The 25,437-nt window shown below is 37.6% G+C and overlaps 1 protein-coding gene across 2 annotated transcripts in view; it reads left to right on the top strand.

Annotated features, from left to right (window-relative positions):
- Ccdc50 (coiled-coil domain containing 50) overlaps nucleotides 1-25,437 on the top strand; it is a 67,462-nt gene that overhangs the window by 18,338 nt on the left and 23,687 nt on the right. For both annotated transcript variants that reach the window (XM_051191251.1, XM_051191252.1), the window contains exons 2-4: nucleotides 12,365-12,427; nucleotides 13,354-13,480; nucleotides 15,599-15,689. In XM_051191251.1, coding sequence (XP_051047208.1) covers nucleotides 12,365-12,427; nucleotides 13,354-13,480; nucleotides 15,599-15,689 — 281 coding nt within the window. The remainder of the gene's footprint in view (nucleotides 1-12,364; nucleotides 12,428-13,353; nucleotides 13,481-15,598; nucleotides 15,690-25,437) is intronic.

The following is a 25,437-nucleotide window of genomic DNA, read 5'->3' on the forward strand; positions in this document are numbered from 1 at the left end:
AGACAGGATCTGAAATGTCATGTAGTTTTGGTTTGTTATTATTGTGAAAAGATTTAGGGTCATTTCTGCAACAAAGGAAATTTATGGAGTTGTGTTTTTCTGAACTCATAAAGGCAAGTTCACTCATGGAAAGTTCTCTTAAAAAAAAAAAAAAGGCTTTACTAGTATGAGTAACAATTCTTCAATTCTTCTATCCTGCCTGCTGCTTCCCCCCAGAGTTTTCTCTGCTGCTCTGAGCCCCAGTCATTTTCCATCTGATGGAAATTCCTGACTCAGCGTTTTTCTCTTTTAGTTCCCTTACCCAATTCACTCTGTGGTCTTGATAATGAAGTAGATGGCCTGCGATATTAAAGTAGTACTTCTGATTTGATGACTTGTATCATCTCAGCATTTTCAGAACTGCTGGCCTATAATCTGCTGTGTCTGTGGTTAGCTATAGTTCTGCTTGCCAAGTAAGTGGTTTAAGTTACTGGTTTTACACTTAGCTTTGAATTAGAAGGGAAAAAAAATCCCAAACCAGTGATTCAGAAATTTACTTTGATAATTTACATAATAGTAAAAATGTTGGGATTAGATAAATTGTTTTACTTTTTGAAATATCTCTCCTATGCTTAGCCTAGTATGCTGTGTGTGTGTGTGTGTGTGTGTGATTGTGTCTTGTGTTTATATGAGTCTGTATATTTGTTGTGTGTCTGTGTGCATGCATGTGCACATGTTCAAACCCATGTGTATTATCTTTCCATTCTATAATTTTATATTTTATTTAAATTATAACATGAATTTGTTTCCATATTTTATGCTAATAAACAGTACTGACTTTAATTTCTTTTCTGATGATAAGAATATACTTCTTAGTATTTTACATTTGTTGCTTCAAAAAATCAGAAAGATTTTTTTACTTTTCATAAAACACTGAAGCTGTAGTGGAATAGTATATACTGAATCAGTAAACCCCTCTGCTGAATCTGATTCCCCTAAGTACTTGTTGCCTTATGTTTAAATATTTAAATTGCAGTAAGAACACATCTTAATATAGATCTGTTAAAACACAGTTTATTATAAAATTATTTGAAAGGATTATAAGTATCTCCTTTATGGAAAATAATTTGTGAAAAGAAATGTTCCTAAAGAGAAGGGATTCAGTTACATTGTAATCCTACAGTTTTTCTGAAGCATTCTAAAAATTCAACTTAAGTTGAAAAGTCAGACATTTCTTTCTATTGTAGTCAGAGTATTATCTAAGGCTCTCCAAGATCACTGTTGGGCTCTGCTTTTACCACAAAGAATACTTGCCCTGAGCATTGGCCTGTATGATAAACTACAAAAATGGACATCTGTGTGGCGTATAAAACAGTAGGCTTTGTGGTGCTGGTGATGTAGGAAATGTGAATGCCTTTGAGACCCCACTGTTCAGAGTACCCATTGCAGCCAGTGGTTATGTTTTTCTGAAAACTGTTTTACTTAGGTGCATAACAAATTGGCTTGAGAGGAAGAAGGCTTCATGCAACAGAAGTATTTATGAATATAAATTATTGTGGTGCATGCCTTTAATTCCAGCACTTGGGAGGCAGAGGCAGAGGCAGGCAGATCTGTGTGAAGTTGAGGCCAGCCTGGTCTATGAAATGAGTCCAGGAGAGCCAGGGCTGTTACACAGAGAAACCATATATATCTTGGATTGAACAGGGTAAGCCAGGATTTGACAACTACTGAAACTTCTTGTGATTATCACTGTTAATTAAAATTTGGATGAGGTGATAAAGTTATTTCATTTTTTTCTGAATAGTGACAGAATTTAGAAATACTGGAATGCATTCTGTCATCCAGTACCCTTATTCTTGACATTTCTTTGGGATTAAAGGTTTCTGATACTTGGTGTATTGGTGCTCTAAGTGAGGTGGGACTCTTAGTTACACATTTGGAAGGACCTTGCAGAAGATGCTATTGTAGAACCTTTTAATATCAAAGTAGTTTTCTATCTGTTGTCCTTATTATTAAAGATTCTTTTCCTTTATGTTTTTGTCTTGTCATCCTTGAGTTCTTTTTATTTTTATTCTCTTTTCTTTACTAATATTTTCTAATGTTAACAGTATTTGGCAACTTCTGAGGGCATAGGATAGATTTTTCAAACCAGTGAATCAAGCAACTGGTTCTAAATTCTTCTTCAAATTCCTATCAGTATCTTAGCACATATTGCATTCTTTGCTTCAAAGTACCACATACATTCTAAATCTTCTTGATGCTTGCCTTAACACACACACACACACACACACACACACACACACACACACACACACCAGTTCTACATTTGGGCAGCATCACTCTTTCATGATCAGTTTTTTAATGCATTCAGTGATATTTTTTATTATGGTACAAGGAGACCAACAATGGATCACCTGTTTGAGTAGACCCTCTCTTTAGGTGTCCTAGGATTCTGTCAGATACAGCATACTGAATTGGTGTTGATGGAATTCGCTATTGCGTGAAGAAGTGTTGCTAGATTTGCAGTGTTTTATCCCTGCTTTGAATAAGGCGGAAAATGTGAGTGTATCAGTATGCTTGATGGAGATCTCTCTCTCTCTCTCTGTGTGTGTGTGTGTGTGTGTGTGTGTAATGAAATCCTCATTCTCTATTTAAAAATCACTGTCCAGGCACTGTTATCAAGAGTGGAAATAAAATGACCCATAACATATTCCCTCTGTTTGAGGACTTACAACATATCCTGTAGACTCAGATGAAAGATATTTGTGTCAGGAATTAGTGCTACAGTACCATCATATAACCCTCACGCTGATATAGCACTGAAAAAGAGCAAGTGTGTTAGATGGATGCTTGTGAGTGAGCTAGATGTGTTAGTATAAGTTTAGATCATTAAAAATGTAGCGTTTGAAACAGGATATTGAAAGCTGATTATGAATTTTTTACCCAGTAGTAGTGGGTGCATTCAGCAAATGGACAGGGTTCTCTATCACATATAATAATGTCTGAGCTTTTCCACACGTGCCAGGTCTTTCTTTTCTCTTTGTTCCATATATGCAACAACCAGACAAATGAAGATGAGAAATCAAACTACTAAGTATAGGGATCATTAATTAGCTTTTTATTTTAGCCTTTTAAAAATTTTCACACCTGAGTGTTTTGTATGTTTATGTACTGTCTCCATTCCTGGTACCCACAGAGACCAGAAGAAACACTGGATCCCCTAGAACTGGACTAATAGACAATTGTGGGCTGCAGCATGGGTGCTGGGAATAGAAGCTGTGTCTTACACAAGTGCAATAAGCACACTCTAATCACTGAACTACTTCTGCAGCACCAGTATTCTCTTTTATTATTGGTTAATAGTACTTGATCTTTCAGTATACACGAATATACAGAAATAAAAGTTTTTATCTTTTCTGATTTTGACAAAAATTTTAGAAGTCTTTTTGTATTTTATGAGTAATTCAGTAGAGGATGATGACATACAAATGTAGACGGTTTTTTATTTGGGCCGCCAGCTCACAAATAATGACGTGGAGACTTATTATTAAGTAGGGAAGCTCAGCCTATAGCTTAGGTTTGCTCCTAACTAGCTTTTAAAACTTAAATTAACCCATTTCTATAAATCTTCATTTTATCATGTGACTTTCTACCTTTCATTTGCTATGTTCGACTCACTCCATGTCTTGTTGGCGTCTCTCTCTCACACCTTTATTCATGTCCTATTTCCTTTTTCTTTGCCCAGAAGTCCCACCTGTACCTCTTACTTAGCTATTGGCTGTTAGCTCTTTATTAAACCAATCACAGCAATATGTCTTCACACAGTGCACAAATATCCCACAACATACCATGGATCATGTGTTACTGAACTATAGATATATGTGATTGACATGTTATATTGTATGTATGTATGTTTGTATATGTATGTATGCATGTACATAAATAAATACACACACACACAACACCCCTATATTATGGATCTCTTGACCAGAAAGGAACGTCTATCTTCTTGGCAGACGGAACAATATTGTAAAGAATGGGATTTGTAGCCTTGGTCAGAAAAATAGTATTCCCGACATTGCTCTTTTCACCTGAGACTAATATTGGAAGATGGAGCATTTGTACATTTCACCTGTTCAGCACCTGTCAAAATTACTTGTTCCCTTCTTTCTATCATAATGTAGTTTGAATTACTTAATTTTATGTAAAGGGACTCTCAGGGCCTAAAAGAGAGTATTATGACTTCAATCACCCTCCATTCCACAGCACAGCAATTGCTCAAATATCACTTAGATATTCCTTTGTTTTCAACTGTCTCATGTCATTTGTCAGAGAAACCAATTATCCAGAATTTTATTTGCTATTATGAGGTTCATAATTGGTCAGATGTTGAAGAGAACAGCTGCTGAAGGTCTCTTAACAGTTCTGTTTCAACCAGTGGTTGTCCAGGTGGGGTGGGGTTGTGTTAAATGTTAGTGCTGGTGATACTGAAGTCATCTTGGTGTGTGTGTGTGTGTGTGTGCATGAGTATTCATACATATGTACATACATACATGCACATGTGATATATCTTTTAGACCAGTGGTTCTCAACCTTACTAATTGCGACCCTTTAATATAGCTCCTCATGTTGTGGTGACCTCCAACCATAAAATTATTTTCATTGCTACTTCAAAACTGCAGTTTTGTTACTGTTGTAAATCCTAATGTAAATATCTGTGGTTTGACATGATCTTATATGACCCCAGTGAAAGGGTTGTTTGACCCACATATTGAGAACAGCTTTCTTAGACATATTAGTCTAAAATTTTTTAGTACTCTCTCTACCCTGAAGGGAGCTCTTTGATATGAAATGGAGGACCTGGAAGATGTGTGTGTGTGTGTGTGTGTGTGTGTGTGTGTGTGTAGGGGGTTTTGTAAGGTCCGCTAAGGGACTTTGACTCTTTCCCTTGATTTTTCTGCTCCAGTAAAAAATTACCACGATGTTTTTGCTGTAGATCTCCTTACAGAGCACTGCACATGACTTAACCTTATTGCTTTTCCAGAGAGAATTGAGACTGAGTCTCATTGGTAGTAGAGGCCTATTCCAAAAGACTTTGTGAAAATAAATTACCTCCCATCTGTTCTTTTGGGGGAGTTTAGAAACCATTGTATGAATACATATACATACCATCTTTCCTGAGATTTAATTTCCTTCTTCATTCTAAAACACCACACATATGTTTGTATTATTCTAACTAGTATTTAATACTACCACACCTTTCTGTCATTCTGAAATGCACATTGTTTATCTCAGTTCAAATTTTAGCACACTAATACTTGATACCAGAAGAGGTGAATTTAGTTAATTAAGTTTGTTTGTTTGCTGGGTGATCTTGCTTGTCACTTCTTTTTGTTTCAGTTTCTTCACAAATGATCTTGTCAGTATAGCTTGGTCCTTTAGATGATTAGGAGATATAAACACGTGTCTTATAAATGTCAATTTGTGGCTGTCTACCATACATTCCCAGTACAAACTATGTTTGGAATATCCTCATTGAGTGAATGAAAGGAAACATAATGCCAAACCTCTCTCTTAAAGGAATCAGTGAATATTCCCTCTGCTGCTTATAGTATACATGAAATAGTACAGTACATAAAATTCTACCATTTCATAAAAGGGGGATTGAAAGAAATAGTCTCTAGTGAATGCATTAGTAGTGTAGGCATTTTTATAGTTCTGGCTTGTGTTGTATAGATCGATTAGTGCACACATACACACACATACACACATGTACATACATGCAAATACATACACACACACACACACACACACACACACATATATATGCATATGCATATATTCACTCTGTAGCTACAATGTAGTGAAAGGAGGAATTCTTACTTAGAGAATGTAGTTTAATTAAACTTTTGAGCAGTATTAGTTTAGGGAAATGTTACCTTTCTCTTTTGAATCTTATTAAGTCTTTTCTTACCAGTATAACATGTAAATAAAAGGATGTTAGATGCTTGGTATTTGGCTAAAATTTGAGAATGAGTTCATTTGTTGGACAAATAAACAGAATTTCTATTTGCACTTTGGTATGTTTTTATGTCTGTACATGCTTGTAGAGCAGATGTGAGAGGACACTTCTCTGTCTACTACAAAAGGTAATAAAAAAAGATATATCCTTAAAACATGCTTAAAGAGAAGACTTGAAGAAAAAAAAAAAAAGAGAAGACTTGGCTTATAAGCGGCAAGCATGTTTTGAACGTGCTTTTTAAACCAATACGTTAAAACATTTTATGTAATTTATTTCTTTATTGGTAGAAAACTGAGATGATCGTAATCTGACACTATTAATGACTAAGAAAAGATTTCTTAAATACTATTTTTAAGACCTTGCATTTGTTTACTTTAGGCTGGAATTCTAACCATTGACAATTTTTCTAAGTTGTTGATAATTAAAGAAATGAAGTTTCTACTTTCTGATTATCAAGAAGAGAATGGATGGGGTGCTATTTGCATGAATTGTAGTTCTGTAACTGTGTAGAAAGCCCCACAGTTGCTGCAGGGAGAACTGGGAGACAAGGTAGTATCTGAAGAGGTAAAGCTGTTGCAGCAGATTTGTTTGTACGGGCAAATGATGAGAAAACCTAAGAAGAAACAAGTTCGTGATTGAAGAAGAGGAATAGAAAGAAAACCAGAAAGGACAGTTTTTGGTTGGCTTATAGTGGAGTCTGCCCTATATATCAGAGGTTTCTTATAAAAACAGCCCTGGGGATATTGGGGGTTGCCAGTGCATATGCTAGTGTACACAGGGTCTGCGCAGCTCACCACACTGCTGGGATTCCTGGACTTCTATACTCCAGGACACTGAGCTTCAGGAGATTCTGAGCAGGTTTATGTTCCTCATCTGTTATTTATTTATTTTTTCTTATTTTACATATCGATCCCAGCTCCCTCTCCATCCCTCCCTCCCATGCCTCCCCGGCCACCCTCCCATCTTATTCCCCCCCCCCCTACTCCACAGGGAAGGTGATGCCTTCCAGAAGGGGTCAACAAAATCTATCAAGTCATTTGGAGAAGGGACTAGGCCCTCCCTCCTGCCTTTAGGTTAAGGGAGTAACCCTCCTTGGGGAATGTGCTCCCAAAGTCCTTTTCGTGCACCAGGGATACATCCTGGTTCCACTGTCAGAGGTCCCTTAGACTGCCCAGGCCTTCTGACTGAGACCCATGTTCAGGGGGTCCAAGTCAGTCCAATGCTGGTTTCCCAGTTATCAGTCTAGGGGCCTATTGTTTAGCTGTGGGTGTCTGCCTCTGCTTCCATCAGCTACTAGATGAGGGCTCTATGATGGTGAATAAGTTAGTCATCAATCTCATTTTCAGGGAAGGGCATTTATGGTAGCTTTTCTACTGTTGCTCAGATTGTTAGTTGGGGTCAGTCTTGTAGGAGAGAGAGAGAGAGAGATAGACAGAAAATAAAAGAGGAAGCCATTATATGTTTCAAGAGAAAACTGACTCTAGAGAAATGTCATTTGTTTTTCTTTAACTTTCTCTTGAAATCAATTTTTACATGTTAACTTAAGAGTTTTTTGGTTTAAAACACAGAAATGGTATAGCTGCATTGTAAAGCAGTTCTGATTTTAGTTTCATGAAGGATAGCCACTGGTTATTCATACACTGTTGCAATCTCTTTCTTTTTTTTCTTCCTTCCTTCCTTCGTTTCTTTCTTTTTTTCTGTTTCTTTTTCTTTTAGTTTTTCGAGACAGGGTTTCTCTGTAGCTTTGGAGCCAGTCCTGGAACTTGCTTTGTACACTAGGCTGGTCTTGAACTCACAGAGATCCGCTTGCCTCTGCCTTCCAAGTGCTGGGATTAAAGGCATGTGCCACCAACACCCGGTTTACACTCTTTTTCTTAATGAATCAATTTTTCATATACTATTCTAATCACAGTTTCTTCTCCCATTTGGCCATTGGCTCAACTAGATATAACTCAATTCTGGCACTCAACGTTTTACTTGGTAGTGAAAGATGTCTAGTTGAGACATTGTCTTCCTTTTTTTTTTTTTGTGATCCCATTCATATTTCTTCATATGTGTGTAGTAGATTTCCAAATGACCCCTCAAATGACTCTTACTGTTACTTATCCTTCTTCATATTCCTTACCCCTGTCATGCATCCTCCTTCCCATTTAATCCTCCTATTGGAGTCATACCCCTCACTGCATCTGTCCTGTATGCTATTTTCCTTTTATTGGGGAACCCTCCCTTCCCTCCTTGTCACTTACTCAGTACCTAACCTTTGTTATTATGTAGATTTTATCATGCTTATTGAAGGCTGAAATGCTAGTATTCACATATAACAGAAAATTTACAACATTTGTCCTTTTGGGTCTGGCTTATGAATCTCAGGATGAATTTTTCTAGCTCCATTCATTTACCTACAAATTTCATAGTTTTGTTGTATTTTAAATTGTTCACTAATGTTCAATTGTGTAAATGTACCATATTTCCATTATCCACTCATCAGTTGATGGACATTAGGCTGTTTTCAATTTTGGGTTCTTATGAATAGAGCAGCAAAGAACATGAAGGAGCAGGTTTACATTCTTATTGACACAGTGACATAAGATTATTTCTTGTCCCCCATCTTTACCAGCCTTTGTTGTCATTTATTCTCTTCATGATAGCTATTCTGACAGAGGTGAGATGGGATCTCAGAAAACTGTTACTTTATATGCCTGATGGCTAAGAATAGTCAACCATTTTTCAACTATTGCATCATTTGTTTTTTTTTTTTTTTTTTTTTAAAGGCATCTATTTAGCTCACAGGTTCACTGGTCCATTTATTGACTGGTTGACTTTTGGTTTCCTTGTATTTGCTTATGTGTTTAGATGTGGTCTTGTGTAGCCCAGGCTTTCCTTAAACTCATGATGAAGCATAAGATGACCTTGAGATTTTTGATGATCCTACCCCTATTTTTGTGCTTGGATTATAGATGTGTGCAGTGGATAGAATGCAGGGCTTTGTGAATGCTGGGAAAGCACTCTACCAACTAAATTATACTGCTAGCCTTTTTGTTATTTATTATTTGTCACTCTTTATATATTCTAGACATTAATACTTTTCCAGAGGTATACTTGGCAGAACATTTTCTGTAGGCAGGGTAATGTTCTCAACTGTTTCTTTGAGTTTGCTCTTTTCAAATTATCACTGCCTACTTAGGGCAGCATTTCACTTTGGGGTGGTGGCAGGTTATATTCAGACACCTGACTTCTGGGTGTATTCTCTTTTCAAGCCCCCGGTCTCAAGAAGGAGCCTACTCATGGACCTTGAAGTTACATAGTATGACAGAATGGGTGGTACATTTCTGACCCATCACTTCAGTAGGATTCGAATATGTGACTGTTATGGACTTGTTCTGAGATTGGTCCCTTCACCAGGTCTTCAGGGCTTATCCTTTGGACGAGGCTTTTATTTCCCTTGCTTCTGCCAGGGATCCATGCTGCTAGAGGTGCTTGCCTCGACTGCTTTCTGTTATGCTGCCTTTCTTAGTTCTCACGTTTTTCAACTGTTGTGTCACTCATTGCCTGTGTGGATACTGGGAGCTCCTCCTCTTCTGTCTTTGGAATAGTCTGCCCTTACTCTGATTTTATTAGCTGGATTACATGGGGTGCCTTCTAGTTACTGATCTTTCTCAGTACTTTCAAAGTTTTGCATGTAATCATAATCTTTTACTTTTGCTGGGTTCATACATTGTATAGAACACTGGTAGAGATAACACCCACAGAGTCCCTGCCCTCAAGATTTTGCAATTTATGGAAATGCCTGGTGACTGAAAGTGAATGTGTCAGTGAAGGAAAGTTTGAGAAGTAGAGACATTAAAGTTCAGTTGTCAATGTTTTCCCATGTATGTCTTAAGGTGAGCTAGATGGTTAGTATTGTTGCTTCATTTGGAGTAGGTTAGAGAAGGATCAAAGGTTCCATCCATCTGCTGAACTTGGCCAGGTTGGAAGTGTTTTCTGCAGTGCCATTCTGGTTACTGATTTACAAAGATGTTCACATTTGTAACTGCTTCAGCTTGCTTTATAGTGATGCAGTGAACTCAGAGGAAGTCCTTGAATGGAAATGCAGTTGATATAGAAGAATAATATTCCTATACAAATGAAATTATGTATTTGGAAGCTGTTAGAAAACTCAGTAAACTCTGGAATTCCATGCCCATCAGCATGTTTGACAGCATACCTCTCTATGTGTACACATGTATACGTCCTATGATCTTCTTTCCCAGGCAAAGCGCTAATCATACTTTGTAAATACCAATTCAGCCTCTGCAGTGAGAAGACTTAAGGCCACTTATCAATGATTGAATATGCTTCAGTCCAGTCGTTTTGATATTTAAAAAAATCATTAAAAAGAAACCATATTTAGGTGATTGTTAACCCTTTGAACTGTTAATAAGACTGGGCCTGTCTTCACTTTTGAAGATTAGCAATATATGCTATCAAAATAAGTGGATTTAAAACATTGTATGTAAAAAAATCTGAAATTAAATTTCTGAGGTAGAAGAAATAAATACATTACAAAAAGTTTAAGAAATATAGAAACCAAGAAGCTTGTACATATCATTTAGATACATGTATATTTGTTTCTATTTCTACCTGTAATACTGAAAAATAATTTCTCCAAAGCATAATCCCATGTAGTATTATTATAGACTTTGTTTTCTGTTCAGTATTGTTACTGCTCTTATATGGAATCTCATACTGCCTGAACGTTGAGTCTTTCCTCATGTGCCCCTGAGTGCTGGGAGTACAAACCTGCCATTCTTCCTGCACCTTCTCTTTTCTTTTCATTTCCTTTCTTTTCAAAGTGCTTTCTCAGATATAGTACTCATGAGAGTAATCTAAAAACTTGACATAGTCTATCAGTGTAAATGTTTCCATTAATACTATAGTAAAGGTCAATTAATAAGGCCATGCATTTCTTTATATTCATCATTGGCAATACATTGGGAATACTTGTTCCTTATAAGTTGAAAGCACATGTGGATAGCCAAGGAAAATTCTATGTTAATTAGTTGAAATGTTTTAGAGACTCCATGTTGGTTAACATAGATTTTTTTTTTTTTTTCCTTTGTAGTCCTTTCTTCCACAGTTTATTGGAATTAAGAAGTGCAGTCAAATTGTTAGGGAAACCATGATCTCTTACTCATTAACAGTCACTTTAATTCTAGCCTTGCCACCAGTGACCACATTGTATGTATAGTCCTAATGTGGTCCATCTGTCTGTTCCAAGATATTAACTAGCATAATTGGAAAGTACTTTCATTTCATGAGCTAAAGAGTGACTCAAACTGGGCCTCAAGTTGTTAGAATATTCTGAAAATGTACGTGATGAGAATAACATAGATTTTAATTGGAAGTTGTAGTTTATCAGTTACATGTGAAAAGGAATAAGTGGATTATATCCAGCTTGACATACTTATTAGGCAGAAATTATTCCAGTGCCATAAAATCATTTAAAAATAATCCTGACATCTCGAAGCCCCCCTACATGTTTACACACGATCCATAGTTTAAGATTTCCCATTGTCTTGGATTACAGATTATTGGGGAGCAACCCTGCTTTATATATAACTAGAGGTTCCATTCTAATTCATGGGATTGATAATTTATTAGAATTCATTTCTAATTTATGCCATTAAGGAAGGTAACTCTCCTCAGAGTAGAGTTTTCCTATCTGAGGAATAGCAAGGTGAGGCCTCCCCACCCCTATCATCCACACACACACTGAAATAGGCTGAGGTGTATTAAGATGCTGTGACTCCTCTGACCCTGCTAGAAACCAGCTTTCCCTTAGCGGCAAGCCATGTGCAAAGCATTGTTGACTCTGGTTATTTTAACTATACCTTAGAGAGGTGCACAGGCATTTGTAGACCTCTGGGTTCCTAGGTAAGGGGAGGAAAGCTTAACATTGTTTTGTGGCACAGTTACTTGATGTTTAGCAGGCCCTATGGGTTTTTATTTTATGATTTATTTTTGTTTTATGAGTGTTTGTCTGCATTTATGTATGTGCAACCCATGGGTGTCTGGTGCCTGTGGAGGCCAGAAGAATGTGTCGGATCCACCTTTGTAAGATGATGTGTGAGGTGCTGGGATTCAAACCAAGGTCCTTTGCAAGAGCAGTAATTGTTCTTAACCAGTGAGCCATTTCTCTAGCCCATCACTAGTAATTATTGCAAGTATTGAATTAATACTTTACTAAACATTTTATGCACTGTGAATTATTTAAGCTATTAAACTGTAAAATATTGAATTGTTCTGAAGTTCTCAAAAGTCTTCTAATTTTAAGGAAAAGTGCAATAATACTAAGTTTTCTCTTCTGCTTTTCCTCCTCTACAGTGTGTCGAGATTTTGCTGTCTTAGAGGACCACACCCTGGCTCATAGCCTGCAGGAACAAGAGAGTAAGTAACAGCTCTAATTCATGAGCCTGCAGCTCTCTAGTGGCAGCTTGAGGCTAGTTTCTTCCTGTGAGGTAAGGAGAAAGTCACTAAGTATACCTCATATCTACCCTGAAGGATAGGTCTTGGCAAATGACAAGGGTAAATAATGAATTCTTCATGTTTTGAAGTGAGTCAGGGATAAGAATAGTATTCACTGTCTGGAGGAGAAGGAGAAAAATTTTCCTTCCCTTCCTTACAAGGGAGACAGTGGTTATAAATGTATCTATAGTGTGTTGGAAGCTTGCCCTTGAAATAGAAACAGGGACTTTTTCCACAGGTAATTGTAGTGTCTATGTTAAGTCACATTGTGGATTTGTTTGTTGTTTGAGATAGGGTAGTCCAGACTGATCTGAAATCCCTTATCTATATAAGCTCATCTAGGATGAGCTTGAAAATCTGATCCTGCTGCCTTTATGTCTCAACTGCTGGCATTATAGTAATGTGACACCACACCCAGTTGATGCCATGCTGAGGATGGGACCCAGGGCTCCCTGCATGCTAGGCAGGCACTCTGCCATCAAAGGTGCAGTTTTTTGAATCCTTACTTAGTATTTTAGTACAAAGTAAAACCCAATTTATGAGTTCATGATCTGTGAGTTCTTGGATGGCAGCAGAATTAGTAGAAAGAACAATGGTCCACTTAGCGTGTCTGTATAGACATATCCTGGCATTGCTACTTTTATGTCATACTTTCAAAAGCAAACTCACTCCTTTTGGTCTTCTTTTTATTCAGTGGAGTGATTCCTCAAGTATTTTAATCTATTGTTAAAAGCATAAAGTGGAGTAGTGGATGTATAGACCTTTTTAATGGTGAGGTTCTACTTAATTATAAGCTTTTTACTAACCGGTCAACACATTGTAACTCCTCTTTTAATGATTCTGTCCAGTTGAGCATCATTTGGCATCAAACATTCAGCGGAACCGCCTGGTCCAGCATGATCTGCAGGTGGCTAAGCAGCTCCAAGAAGAAGACCTGAAAGCCCAAGCTCAGCTCCAGAAGCGCTTCAAAGACCTGTGAGATCTGGGGAATGGTATTGATAAGAAGTATGCCTATGGGAACAGCAGCTGGGCTTACAAATTGTGTGGTGGCTATCTAGTAATTTTCTTTGTTACTGAAATGTGCAAATGTTAGTCATAGTAGGCACACTTTTATTCTGTGAATTTGTTTGTTTCTTTCAATTTAGTCTTTGTACACATGCCATGGAGAAGATAATCTCTTATCTTCTGATTGTGAGTTGTTTTTGAAGTACTGGAATAAAAGGTACCATCATGGGTTCCTTTAGTTTCCTTAGCTATTTGCTGCACCATCTTTCTTTGATTTCCTTGCCTTTCAAGAAGCACAATGTTCTAGAAAGCGCTGAGTTGTAGGATTATAGGTTATAAGTGCTAAATGTGAGAAATGCCATATTTTTTATAGGACTTCAAGCTGGAAATAGCAGCGTTCAGCATTTCCCTTCTGACAGTCTGCCTGGCTGCCACAGCAGAACTTTTCATTAATGGTACCTTTCACTAAGATTGGGACCTTTAGATACTTTCCAGCCAGGGTGACCAGTACTGACTGCTCCATACTCAGTCCTCCTGCCTCACAGTTCTATACATTTAGCCTATTGAGCTAGAACTAGCCCTATCTACAAGCAGGCTTTGAAGTTGTGAAGCTAAGTTGAAGCTTCATTTCTGTATCTTTGTGTCACTTGTGACCTTTGGAATTTGATCTGCTTTTTTCCTGGTCTAAGTCACCTGTTTAAGTTTATGTCTCTGTTTTAATGGATAAGATTCTAACATATTGACCTAAAGTCTAAACCATTTTTTATAACTTTTCAGTAGCATGAGAAGTCATAGCTCATATTGACCAAAATCAGGTCTACAGACTTCATTTAGGGATTATTTCTCTTAAAACAAAATCTGGTGTGTATATACATTAATGTATATATACTTCTACTCTTAGATATATCTATCAATTTCCAAGAATATTACAAAACCAACATTTTGTGATATAAATGAAAATTATTTTTATTTCCTTAGGTTTCTTAGAATATATGGGTTTCAGTGACTCCAGAAAAAGTTAGGGTTCCCCTGATAGTACTTTCTAACGTAACTTACTGATTCTCAACTTGGAGTATATAACCATGTCTGAGACTCAAAACATATTTGAAGTTCATTTGTTAGAGGGAAAATGAGGGGAGATATATTTATTTAGCAGGTGAAATGCAAATGATAATTTGAATTCTTCCAGCTTGTTTTGAAGTACTCATTTCTAAACATAATTTTGTTCATCTTTCCTAACTTGTATAAGAGCTAACTAACTTCCCAGAGTTATCACACTCTATAATTTTAAAACTCTCATTTTCCTTAAAACCTGAAACAAGACGACTGTATCCAGGATCATACTTTATAGTTACTTCTGAGAGAACCAGACTTCTTAAAGATGCTAAGGAAGACCCATTTGTTGCCCTGGGAAAGCCCTTGGGTTTTGTTTCCATTACCTGGGATTCTCCCATTTAAATGTATAAATGACTTATTTGTTTCCTCTGTTTGAAGCATCATGTTGGGTCCATAGTAGGTATAACTTAAATTTCTGTTTTATGTATTAATATGAAAATCAAGTAAATAAGCAGAAAACTAAAAATGTGACCCTGTGATAGCAACAGTGTTTCTAATGTCCAAAGCATTGAAAAATCTGACATTTTCCAAAAAAGCCTCCATTCTTAACTACAGTTAAAGAATGCAAGCTCTTTTTGTCTGTTTAAATTTTAACACATCGTTTAGTGTTTGTTTTTAAATTTAATTGTACTGTTTATACTTCTGTTTATCCTCTCTTGTCCCCACCTGTCCTTGTTCCTGCCTTGCTATTGGCCATTCAGCTCTTTATTAGGATCATCAGGAGTTTTAGACAGGCATGGTAACACAGCTTCACAGAATTAAACAAAAGTCCCACACCTTAAAATAATATTCTACCATACTTAGTGATCCATCTTTCTACTTGGTTCAGTTCAAAATTGGTCCTTTTTGTAACTCATGCAAATTGAATTAAAATATATAATAATTTACAATGAGTATCCAATAAACTATTCTGTTTAACAAAAATGTTCCTATGTGTTCTTTGTTTATATCATGTTTACCTTTGTTTTCTAGTGAACAGCATGATTGTGAAATTGCTCAGGAAATTCAGGAGAAGCTGACCATTGAGGCTGAGAGACGACGTATTCAGGAGAAGAAGGATGAGGTATGACTTTATTGAGGTTCTGCATTCATGGGAGAGAGAAGGTTAGCTCAGTGCAACCTTTCTGGATGGCAGGAGGACTCCTTATTTGTAGTGTAGTAGTGCCTAGGTGTTGGTTTCTGTGAACTACTGTTTTGTTTTGTTTTCTTTTTTTTCCTCTTTTCTTCTTTTTTAATTTCTTATTTTTATTTTAATATTGATCCCAGTTCCCTCTCCTTTTCTCCCTCCTTCCCTCCCTCCTCCCCTCCCTTCCTCTCTCCCTCCCTCCCTCATTCCCTCTCTCCCACCCTCCCCTGCCCCCTGACCACCCTCCCCTCCCACCAGTCTCCCCACACTCCACATGTAGGGTGATGCCTTCCAGGAGGAGTCCTGTAAATCTGTCAAGTCATTTGGAGTAGGGACTAGGCCTTCCCTCCTGCCTCTAGGTTAAGGGAGTAACCCTCCATGGGGAATGTGCACCCAAAGTCTTTTTGTGCACCAGGAATACATCCTGGTTCACTGTCCAAGGTCCTGTAGACTGCCCAGGCCTTCCTGCTAGCTGAGCCCCATATTCAGGGGGGTCTGAGTCAGTCCAATGCTGGATTCCTAGCAATCAGTCTGGGGGCCCGTTAGCTCCTCCTTGTTCAGGTCAGCTGTCTCTGTGTTTCTGTAGCCTGGTCTTGTCCTTCCTCTCTGCATCTGGATTCCAGTTCGGCTCAGTGTCTAGATGTGGGTGTCTTCTTCTGTTTCCATCAGCTACTAGATGAGGGCTCTATGATGGTGAATAAGTTAGTCATCAATCTTATCAGGGAAGGGCATTTATGGTCGCCTTTCCACCGTTGCTCAAATTGTTAGTTGGGGCCAGACATGTAGTCTCTGGACATTTCTCTAGAGTCAGTTTTCTCTTCAAACCTATAATGGCTTCCTCTTTTATGATCTCTCTCTCTTTCTCTCTCTCTCTCCCTCTCCCCAGACTCAATCTTCCTAGTCCCACGTGCTTTCCTCTCCCCTCCACTTTCCTAGCTCCCTCTCCACTCACCCCCCCCCCCCACTCCCAATATACTCTGGAGATGTTGTCCTTTTCCCCTTCTGTGAGGGACCTTGTATGAATCGCTTAGAATCCTCCTTGTATCCTAATTTCTCTGGTGGTGTGAATTATAGGCTGGTGATCCTTTGCTCTATGTCTAAAATCCATATATGAGTGAGTACATACCATGCTCCTCTTTTTGTGACTGGGTTACCTCATTCAGGATAGTTTCTTCTAGTGCCATCCACTTGCCTGCGAATTTTAAGATTCCATTATTTTTTTCTGCAGAGTAGGATTCCATTGTATAGATGTGCCACATCTTCTTTATCCATTCTTCAGTTGAGGGGCATCTAGGTTACTTCCAGGTTCTTGCTATTACAAATAATGCTGCTACAACCATAGTTGAACAGATGTCTTTGTTGCGGATATGGATCATTTGGGTATATGCCTAAGAGTGGGATTGCTGAGACCTGTGGTAGACTTATTCCAATTTTTCTGAGGAACCGCCATACTGATCTCCAAAATGGCTGTATACGTTTGCACTCCCACCAGCAGTGAAGGATTGTTCCCTTCACATCCTCTCCAGCATAAGTTGTCATTGGTGTTCCTAATTTTAGCCAGTCTGGCAGGAGTAAGATAGTATTTCAGAGTTGTTTTGATTTGCATTTCCATGATAGCTAAGGATGTTGAGCACTTTCTTAAGTGTCTTTCAATTGAGAGTTCTCTATTCAGTTCTGTACCCCATTTTTTAATAGGGTTATTTGGTGTTTCCTTGAATAGTTTCTTGAGTTCTTTGAGATCAGCCCTCTGTCAGATGTAGGATTGGTGAAGATCTTTTCTAGTTCGTGGGCTGCTGTTTGGTCTTGTCTACTGTGTCCTTTGCCTTACAGAAGCTTCTCAGTTTGAGGAGGTCCTATTTATTAATTGTTGATCTCAGTGTCTGTGCTCCTGGAGTTATGCTCAGGAAATGGTCTCCTGTATTAATTTGTTCAAGGGTACCTCCCTCTTTTTCTTCTAAGAGGTTTAGTGTGGCTGGATTTATGTTCAGGTCTTTGATCCATTTGGACTTGAGTTTTGTGCATGGTGATTGACTTGGATCTATGTGCAGTCTTCTACACACCATCATCCAATTGTGCCAGCACCTTTTGTTGAAGATGCTTTACTCCTTCCATTGTATACTTTTAGCTGTTTTGTCAAAACTCAGGTCCGTAGGTGTTTGGGTTAATATTAGGATTTTCGATTTGATTCCATTGATCTCTCTGTCTCTTTTTGTGCCAATACCAGGCTGTTTTCAGGATTAGAGCTTAAAGTTGGGGATGGTGATGCATCCTGAAGTTCCTTTATTTTACAGGGTTGTTTTGGCTATCCTGGGCCTTTTGTTTTTCCATATAAAATTGATTATTATCCTTTCAAGGCCAGTGAAGAATTGTGCTGGGATTTTAATGGGGATTGCATTGAATCTGTAGATTGCGTTTGGCAAGATTGCCATTTTTACTATGTTTATCCTACCTATCCAAGAGCATGGGAGATCTTTCCATTTTCTGGTATCTTCTTTAATTTCTGTCTTTAAAGACATAAAGTTCTTGCTATATAGGTCTTTCACTTGTTTGGTAAGCATTACCCCAAGATACTTTATGTTGTTTGTAGCTATTGTAAAGGGTGATGCTTCTTTGATTTCTTTCTCAGCCCCTTTGTCCTCTCTATATAGTAGGGCTACTGATATTTTTGAGTTTATCTTATATTCTGCTAGTTTGCTGAAGGTGTTTATCAGCTGTAGGAGTTCCCTGGTAGTTTTTTGGGTCGCTTATGTGAACTATCATATTATCTGTAAATAGTGACATTTGACTTTTTCTTTCCAATTTGTATCCCCTTGATCTCCATTTGTTATCTTATTGTTTTAGTTAGAACTTCAAGTACAATATTGAAGAGGTATGGAGAGAGAGGGCAGCCTTGTCTTGTTCCTGATTTTAGAGGAATTGCCTTAAACTTCTCTCTATTCAGTTTGATGTTGGCTGTTGGTTTACTGTATATTGTTTTTATTATGTTTAGGTATATTCCTTTTATCCCTGATATCTCCAAGACCTTTTTCATGAGGGTGTTCAATTTTGTCAAAGGCTTTTTCAGCATCTAGTAAGATGATCATGTGCTTTTTCAGTTTGTTTATATGGTGGATTACATTGATAGATTTTCTTATACTTAACCATCCCTGCAATCCAGGGATGAAGCCTACTTGTTCATGATGGATGATTTCTCTGATGTATTCTTGGATTCTGTTTGCCAATATTTGATTGAGTATATTTACATCAATGTTCATGAGGGATATTGGTCTGTAGTTTTCTTTCTTAGTTGTGTCTTTCTGTGGCATGGGTACCAAGTTATTGTGGCCTCATAAAAAGAGTTTGGTAATGAACCTTCTGTTTCTATTGTGTGGAACAATTTGAGGAGTATTGGTTTTAGCTCTTCCTTGAATTTCAGGTAGAACTCTACACTGAAGCCATCTTGCCATGGGCTTTTTTTGGTTGGAAGGCTTTTGATGCCTGCTTCTATTTCATTAGTGATTATAGGTCTATTTAAGTTGCCTATCTGTCCTTAATTTAACTTTGGGAAGTGATAGGTATCCAGAAATTTGTCCATTTCCTTTGAATTTTCAAATTTTGTGGAGTACAGGTTTTCAAAGTGTGACCTGAAAATTGTCTGGATTTCCTTAGTGTCTCCCTTTTTTTTTTTTTTTCTTTTTTTTTTTTTTTTTTAATTTTCATGTTCTCTCTCTGGCTTTTGGTTAGTTTGGATAGAGGTTTGTCTATCTTGTTGATTTTCTTGAAAAACCAATTCTTTGTTTCATTGATTTTTATTTTTTATTTTTTTTTTGGGGGGGGTATTGCTTACCTCGTTTCTACTTTATTGATTCTAGCTCTCAAATTGATTATTTCCTGGTGTCTACTACTCTGGTGTGAGTTTGCTTCCTTTTGTTCTAAGGCTTTCAGTTTTGCTGTTACTTCTCTAATGTGATTATCCTTTGTTTTCTTCACATGGGCACTTAGTGCAATGAGCTTCCTTCATAGCACTGCTTTCAAGGTGTCCTATAAGTTCGGGTATGTTGGGTCCTCATTCTCATTGTATTTTAGGAAGCCCTTAATTTCTTTATTTCTTCGTTGACCCAGGTGTGGTGCAATTGCACATTGTTCAGTTTCCATGAGTTTTTGTGTTGTTGTTGAATTCCAATTTTAAAGCATGGTGGTCGGATAAGTTACAGGGGCCTTATCCAATTTTTTTTTTTTTTTGTATCTGTTGAGGTTTTTATGTCGCCTAGTATGTGGTCAATTTTATAGAAAGTTTCATGTGGAGCAGAGAAGAAGGTATATTCTTTTGTGTTTGGATGGAATGTTCTATAGATGTCTGTTAAACCTAATTGAGACATAACTTCTGTTTGTTCTTTTGTTTTTTTGTTAAGTTTCTGACTGGTGGTCCTGTCTAGCATTGAGAGTGGTGTGTTGAAGTCTCCCACTATGAGTTTTTGAGGTTTTATGTGAGGTTTGCATTTTAGTAGCGTTTCTTTTACGAATGTGGGTGCCTTTGTATTTAGGGCATAGATGTTCAGAACTGAGACTTTGTGTTGATGGATTTCTCCTGTGATGAGTATGAAATTACCATCTTTCTCTCTTTTGATTGCTTGTGGTTTGAAGTCTAACTTGTTAGATATTATGTTAGCCACACCTGCTTGCTTCTTGGTTCCACTTGATTGGAAGATCTTTTCCCAATCCTTTACCCTGAGGTAATGTCTGTCTTTGAAGTTGTGATGTGTTTTTTTGTATGCAGCAGAAGGATGGATTGTGTCTTCGTATCCTTTCTGTTAGCCTGTGTCTTTTTATAGGCGAGTTAAGACCATTAATGTTGAGGGAAAGTAAGGACCATTGATTGTTAATTCTTGTTTGTTTTAGATTTGTTGTAGGCGGTGGTATTTTGAATATATTTGCCTTGCTTTACCCTTGTGTTCTGGTGAAGTGGGATTATCTATTGCTATGTCTTTGTGAGCATAGTTAACTTCCTTGGGTTGGAGTTTTCCTTCCAATACTTTCTGTAGGGCTGGATATTTAGATATATATTGTTAGGCTTTTTGTGGTTGTGTATCAGAGCACCAGGAGCACTCTGGCTGGGGACAGAACACAGGTGGGGGCAAGATTAGGGGCCAATCCAGGGAGTTCTCAGAGAAGGATGTGGGGAGCATTCAACCTGAACTTGTTCAAGACCCACCTGCAGCAGAAGCCTGGCGATGGGGGTCAAAGATCAAGCAGGCGTGGACTCCCTGTGGACCACTGTTTATGGCTTTTTAATGGCTTTTATTCCTGGGAAAGTCTTGACATGAAATATAAGTTAATTTTCTAGCACTATTGAAAGAGTTATCCCCTTCATGATGACTTAACTTCATAGAAACTTATTCTGAGGAGCAGGAAATCTGAGGTGAGCTTCACTGGGAATCTGTGCCCAAGATGCCCACATTATCCTCTATCTTCATTATCATAGGCAAGAAGCTCATGATTGGTTCAAAGACCATCTTGTATCCTATATGATCTTAAATAATTATATCCACAAGTTTCAAACAGGCCATATCTGATTCTCTGAGTTTTTGAAATGATCAGAGCATTCTTCAGGTTGCTAAAACTCTCTGAATCTGGGTAGCAGCTTTTGTAACTAAACCTAGAGTATAGCTCACACTAGAGTGAAGAGTCAGTTCTTGTGAGGTTCCAGGAGCTGGTATTATTCTCACTGTCTTTATATGCTGACCTAATGCATTTGATTCTTCCATACTTTTAAAGTTTGTTCTTAAAGCCAAAATGAATACATTGACAGTGGTGCTTGGATTGTAAGAAGATGAATTTGCATGTGTTTGATATTATGTTACTTATTTGTAATAATCTACACTGAGAATTTCATTTACATTAAATCTGTGTTACCTTTCACACACATAGCACTGTTAAAATTGACTGATTGGTCAATTTTAACAGTAGGTAGGCTCATAGTCTTACTTGTTATAGATCTAGAAACAGGTATCATAGCTTTGGGGTAGGGGGTGCTAAATGATTACATAAAGTGGGACTGTTGAGTTTTAGATAGATGTGTCACTTTTAGATAGATCAGGTTCATTAGTAAATTAGCATACATACAAAGAGCCATTCTTACTCCTTAAGATTTTTTTCAGTGACCAGTGAGTGTGAGATATCTGAGCATATTTAGCTGTTAAAGAAATAAATCATGATTAACTGATAACTACATCTGCAAGGAAAAATTAAGGTTGACTTCTGATCTATTCTGTTAGTATCACAAGAAAACTTTTCTTACTGCGGGATGTCTTGCCTTTTTAATGAAACCAGGCTGAAGTAAGTCATTGTATTTTATAGATAGGAAACTTCTGTTTGTAAATTCACAGATGGACTGACCTCTTACAAATGCTATTTATATTCTGTGGCCCTACCTCAATTCATGAAAATATGGAATAGAAAGAAAAACCAAACACTTGATTTTAGTTATGTGGGTTCAAGTTAGCAAGGTAGTAATTAATTCCAGTTTGCAGACCAAGAAAGTGAGTCTTAAGTGGTGACTTAATTTCAAGTTATAGTAAGTTGCTAGAAAAATGTGTTGGTACTATTTAGTTCTGACTTATATGTTCTGTGGTACAATAGAAAATATGTGTTTTACAGTTGGGATGCTCAGGCCTAAAGTTTAGCTTTTAACTCTTTGGTTTCTGTCTGTTCAGTTAAGTATGCAATCTTAGGTTCCAAAGTGGCCAGTCATGTCAGTTGATATACCTTTGCATCTGAAAGGCTGTTGAGAGGGTTTCAGTGAATGGTATGTAAGAGGCCTCTGCTACTTACCAAGTTGATAGTTTCCTTTTAGCTTTGGTTGGTTGGTTTTTCCACTTCTGTCCCTTATAGCAGAATAGATTTCCTTTGCAGAGTATATATGCAAAATGAGGGGGAAATTAAATAAGTATGGTTCTTTGTGGTGTGATTTAAGGGTCTTCTCTTTAGGCTTTCCACCTGCTTATCCTCTACTACATTGTGGTCTATCTGTCCCCTTTCCCTAGTAGAGTCAAAAGTGAACTGAGAAGCACACACAGTCAGGGAGATTTCAGCCCCGAGTCTTTATGATTAGCCGTAGAAACAGCCTTCTGATTGTTAACCACTCAGTTCCTGCCTGAGACCAGGGTGGCTGTTGTGGCAAGGTGTACTTTCTTCATGTGAGAAGGGTGACCTTTAATGACTACAGTGTCATCAGTGAGGGTGGGATAGCAGCATCCTTCAGAAGCAGAGCAGGAGTTTCAATTCTCCCAGCCTGATTCTGGCAAAACATTTCCTGTTACTCATAAACCATCCTGTTTTATTTCCCTCTGTCTGCCACTTCCCTTTGTTCTTCCTGTGGAGTCTGTGAGTCTGCTTGGTTAGTTTTTCAGTAGTGTGCCTGTAGAACATCCTCTTTGTATTTTTACCTAGATCTTTAGAAATCTTTAGAGATATGTCCACTCTGATGAGCAGTTTGCCCTCCTCAAAAAGTAATAAAGATCATAGGTATTTTTCTAAACAGTATTGTTCATGAGACATAATAGAAGTATGCAGTTTTGTATATGCGAATGAATATATTCAGCTATTATCTATCATCGTGTTTATTATAGTTATGGCATGTGTTAGCAGGGCAGATATAAGCAAAGTAGCCACTGTGCTAGGAGACAGATGGAGAAAAGAGGGTAGGGAGTTTGCTGGATAGCATTGTGAACCTCTTCTAGTCTCCATTTCACCTATCTCCTCCATCTTTCCCTTCCTCCATCCCTATATATCTTCCTCCTCCCCCTTCACTCTTCTCCCCACAGTCCTCATATATTTTCCTTTTCTGTTTGGAAACAAACAAAACTCTTTAAGGTCACATCTTAACCACACTAGTTGAATTTTATTTAGGTGTCTAATAGGCTGTACTGCAATGGTGGGGTTTGAGATTCATATGTGGGTTGGTTCCAGTTCTGTGTGTATCACTTTGGTCACAGTGTTTTTAAAGTAAAATTAAAGGATGTGTATTTAGTGGTTGTGGTGTGTGTTGTGTGAATATAGAAGCACACCATATTTTGTACACTTAAAATTTGGTGCAGATACATGTTATGTGCAACTATTTTAGGAAAGTTTTTTTTCTTATGTAAATACTAGCGTAGCTAACCCTGTCATGCAAAATTATGGTTCTGGTCTAAGCCATCTGTACGATGAATTGCTCAGAGATAAACTTAGTAACCAATTTATGATCAAAACAAATCCAGTGTGATGTGTGCTAATCCATAGGAATCAGAGTAAAGAGTAATAAGATTCCATAAAGGTATATTTAAATAGATTTTGTTGGTACACTTTTCTGTGATTTGAACTTTAAACTACTTGTATACATATATAGCAATAAGGCTGAGGGATGGGGGTTTCTAGTTGAAAAAACCCTGCTTTTCTACTTTTCTACCTGTAGCCTTTTCCAGTTTTCCTGGCTTTTTGGGGTAACCCATGGTATTATAGCTGCTTTGAGATGCCCTCTAAGTTAAGTATTCGTATGTTAAATGCTAAAGTAGACCTGCAGTCCTCTTCCCACTACTGACATTCATTTAAATCTTATATTTTAGATCTCTTTTAAGTTAAATTTTTTTTTTTTTCTGTTAACACTATGCTGATTGAGGTACAGAGGCAAAAACCTTAAGGGAGAACAAACCCTGACATAGTCCTATGTAGTGTAGAATTTCCCTTAGGTGCTTGGTCCTGGATTAATAGTGTTCACTCTGGGAAAACTCTGAGGGCTACCAGGGCTACAGTAGTGGCTGTGCTAGAGCCTTGAGCCACCATTCTCTGCGTTATTCTCCTGTGCCTTTGTCACTTGATAGATGTTATTAAGAATCCTAGCCTGGATCCAGATTCTTTACTGTCCAGAGCATGATATTTGGTCCCTTCAAGGGAGTCTGCAAATGTATATTTTCATTGATTTCTTCTAGTTTTCTAGAGGTCTGGAACACTGTCCTTCATACATATCATAGATACTAGAAAAGGGAGAGATAAAATATAATAGAAGACTTACATTCTAACTAATATGCTTATTGTGTGGTCCTCTGTAAATGGGTTATTTCTGCAAATTTGCCCAAAGTAAATCTACCTGATAAGTCTGATAAATTAAAGCTGATTGGGCCTGAGTTTAAAACGGTTAAGATATGTTGTCCATTTTGTTTCATAAAACATAAATTTTGTTAATTTATTAAAACAAGACTGAAAACTCCTAGGTTACCTTTTAACTTAAAAGAGTTCTCTCCAGTTTTAAAAAATGTTAAGATGAATTTAATTTAATTGATTTATTTTGGGGAGTAATTCTGATTGAACTCAGAGCCTTGGGTATGTTTGAAATACTTTTCTGCTAAGTTGTATCCTTAGCATGTGCATCCTTAGAATGTGCATTCTAAAGAGTTAACTACGGTGCATGTTTCGAACTGAGTGCTTTGAGTTTGTTTGGAGAATTTATTGAGATAGTGTGCTCTGTTTTGGAAGATGTGTGTTCACAGGAAGGGAGCTAGGATTCAGAAGACTGTTCATATGCAAGGTGACCAATTGAATGGCTGCCTCGAGCTCAGTGAGTAAAATCAGCAGCCTTTGGTCTCAGAGGAAAGCACTTTGGTCATGGCTGGGAGTGCATCAGTCTGCGATGAAGTTAGAAAGCAGGAAGAGGACCCCCTTAGAGTCCTAG

This window comes from Phodopus roborovskii, unplaced genomic scaffold, assembly GCF_943737965.1.
Source record: "Phodopus roborovskii unplaced genomic scaffold, PHOROB, whole genome shotgun sequence".
NCBI classification, from domain to species: Eukaryota; Metazoa; Chordata; class Mammalia; order Rodentia; family Cricetidae; genus Phodopus; species Phodopus roborovskii.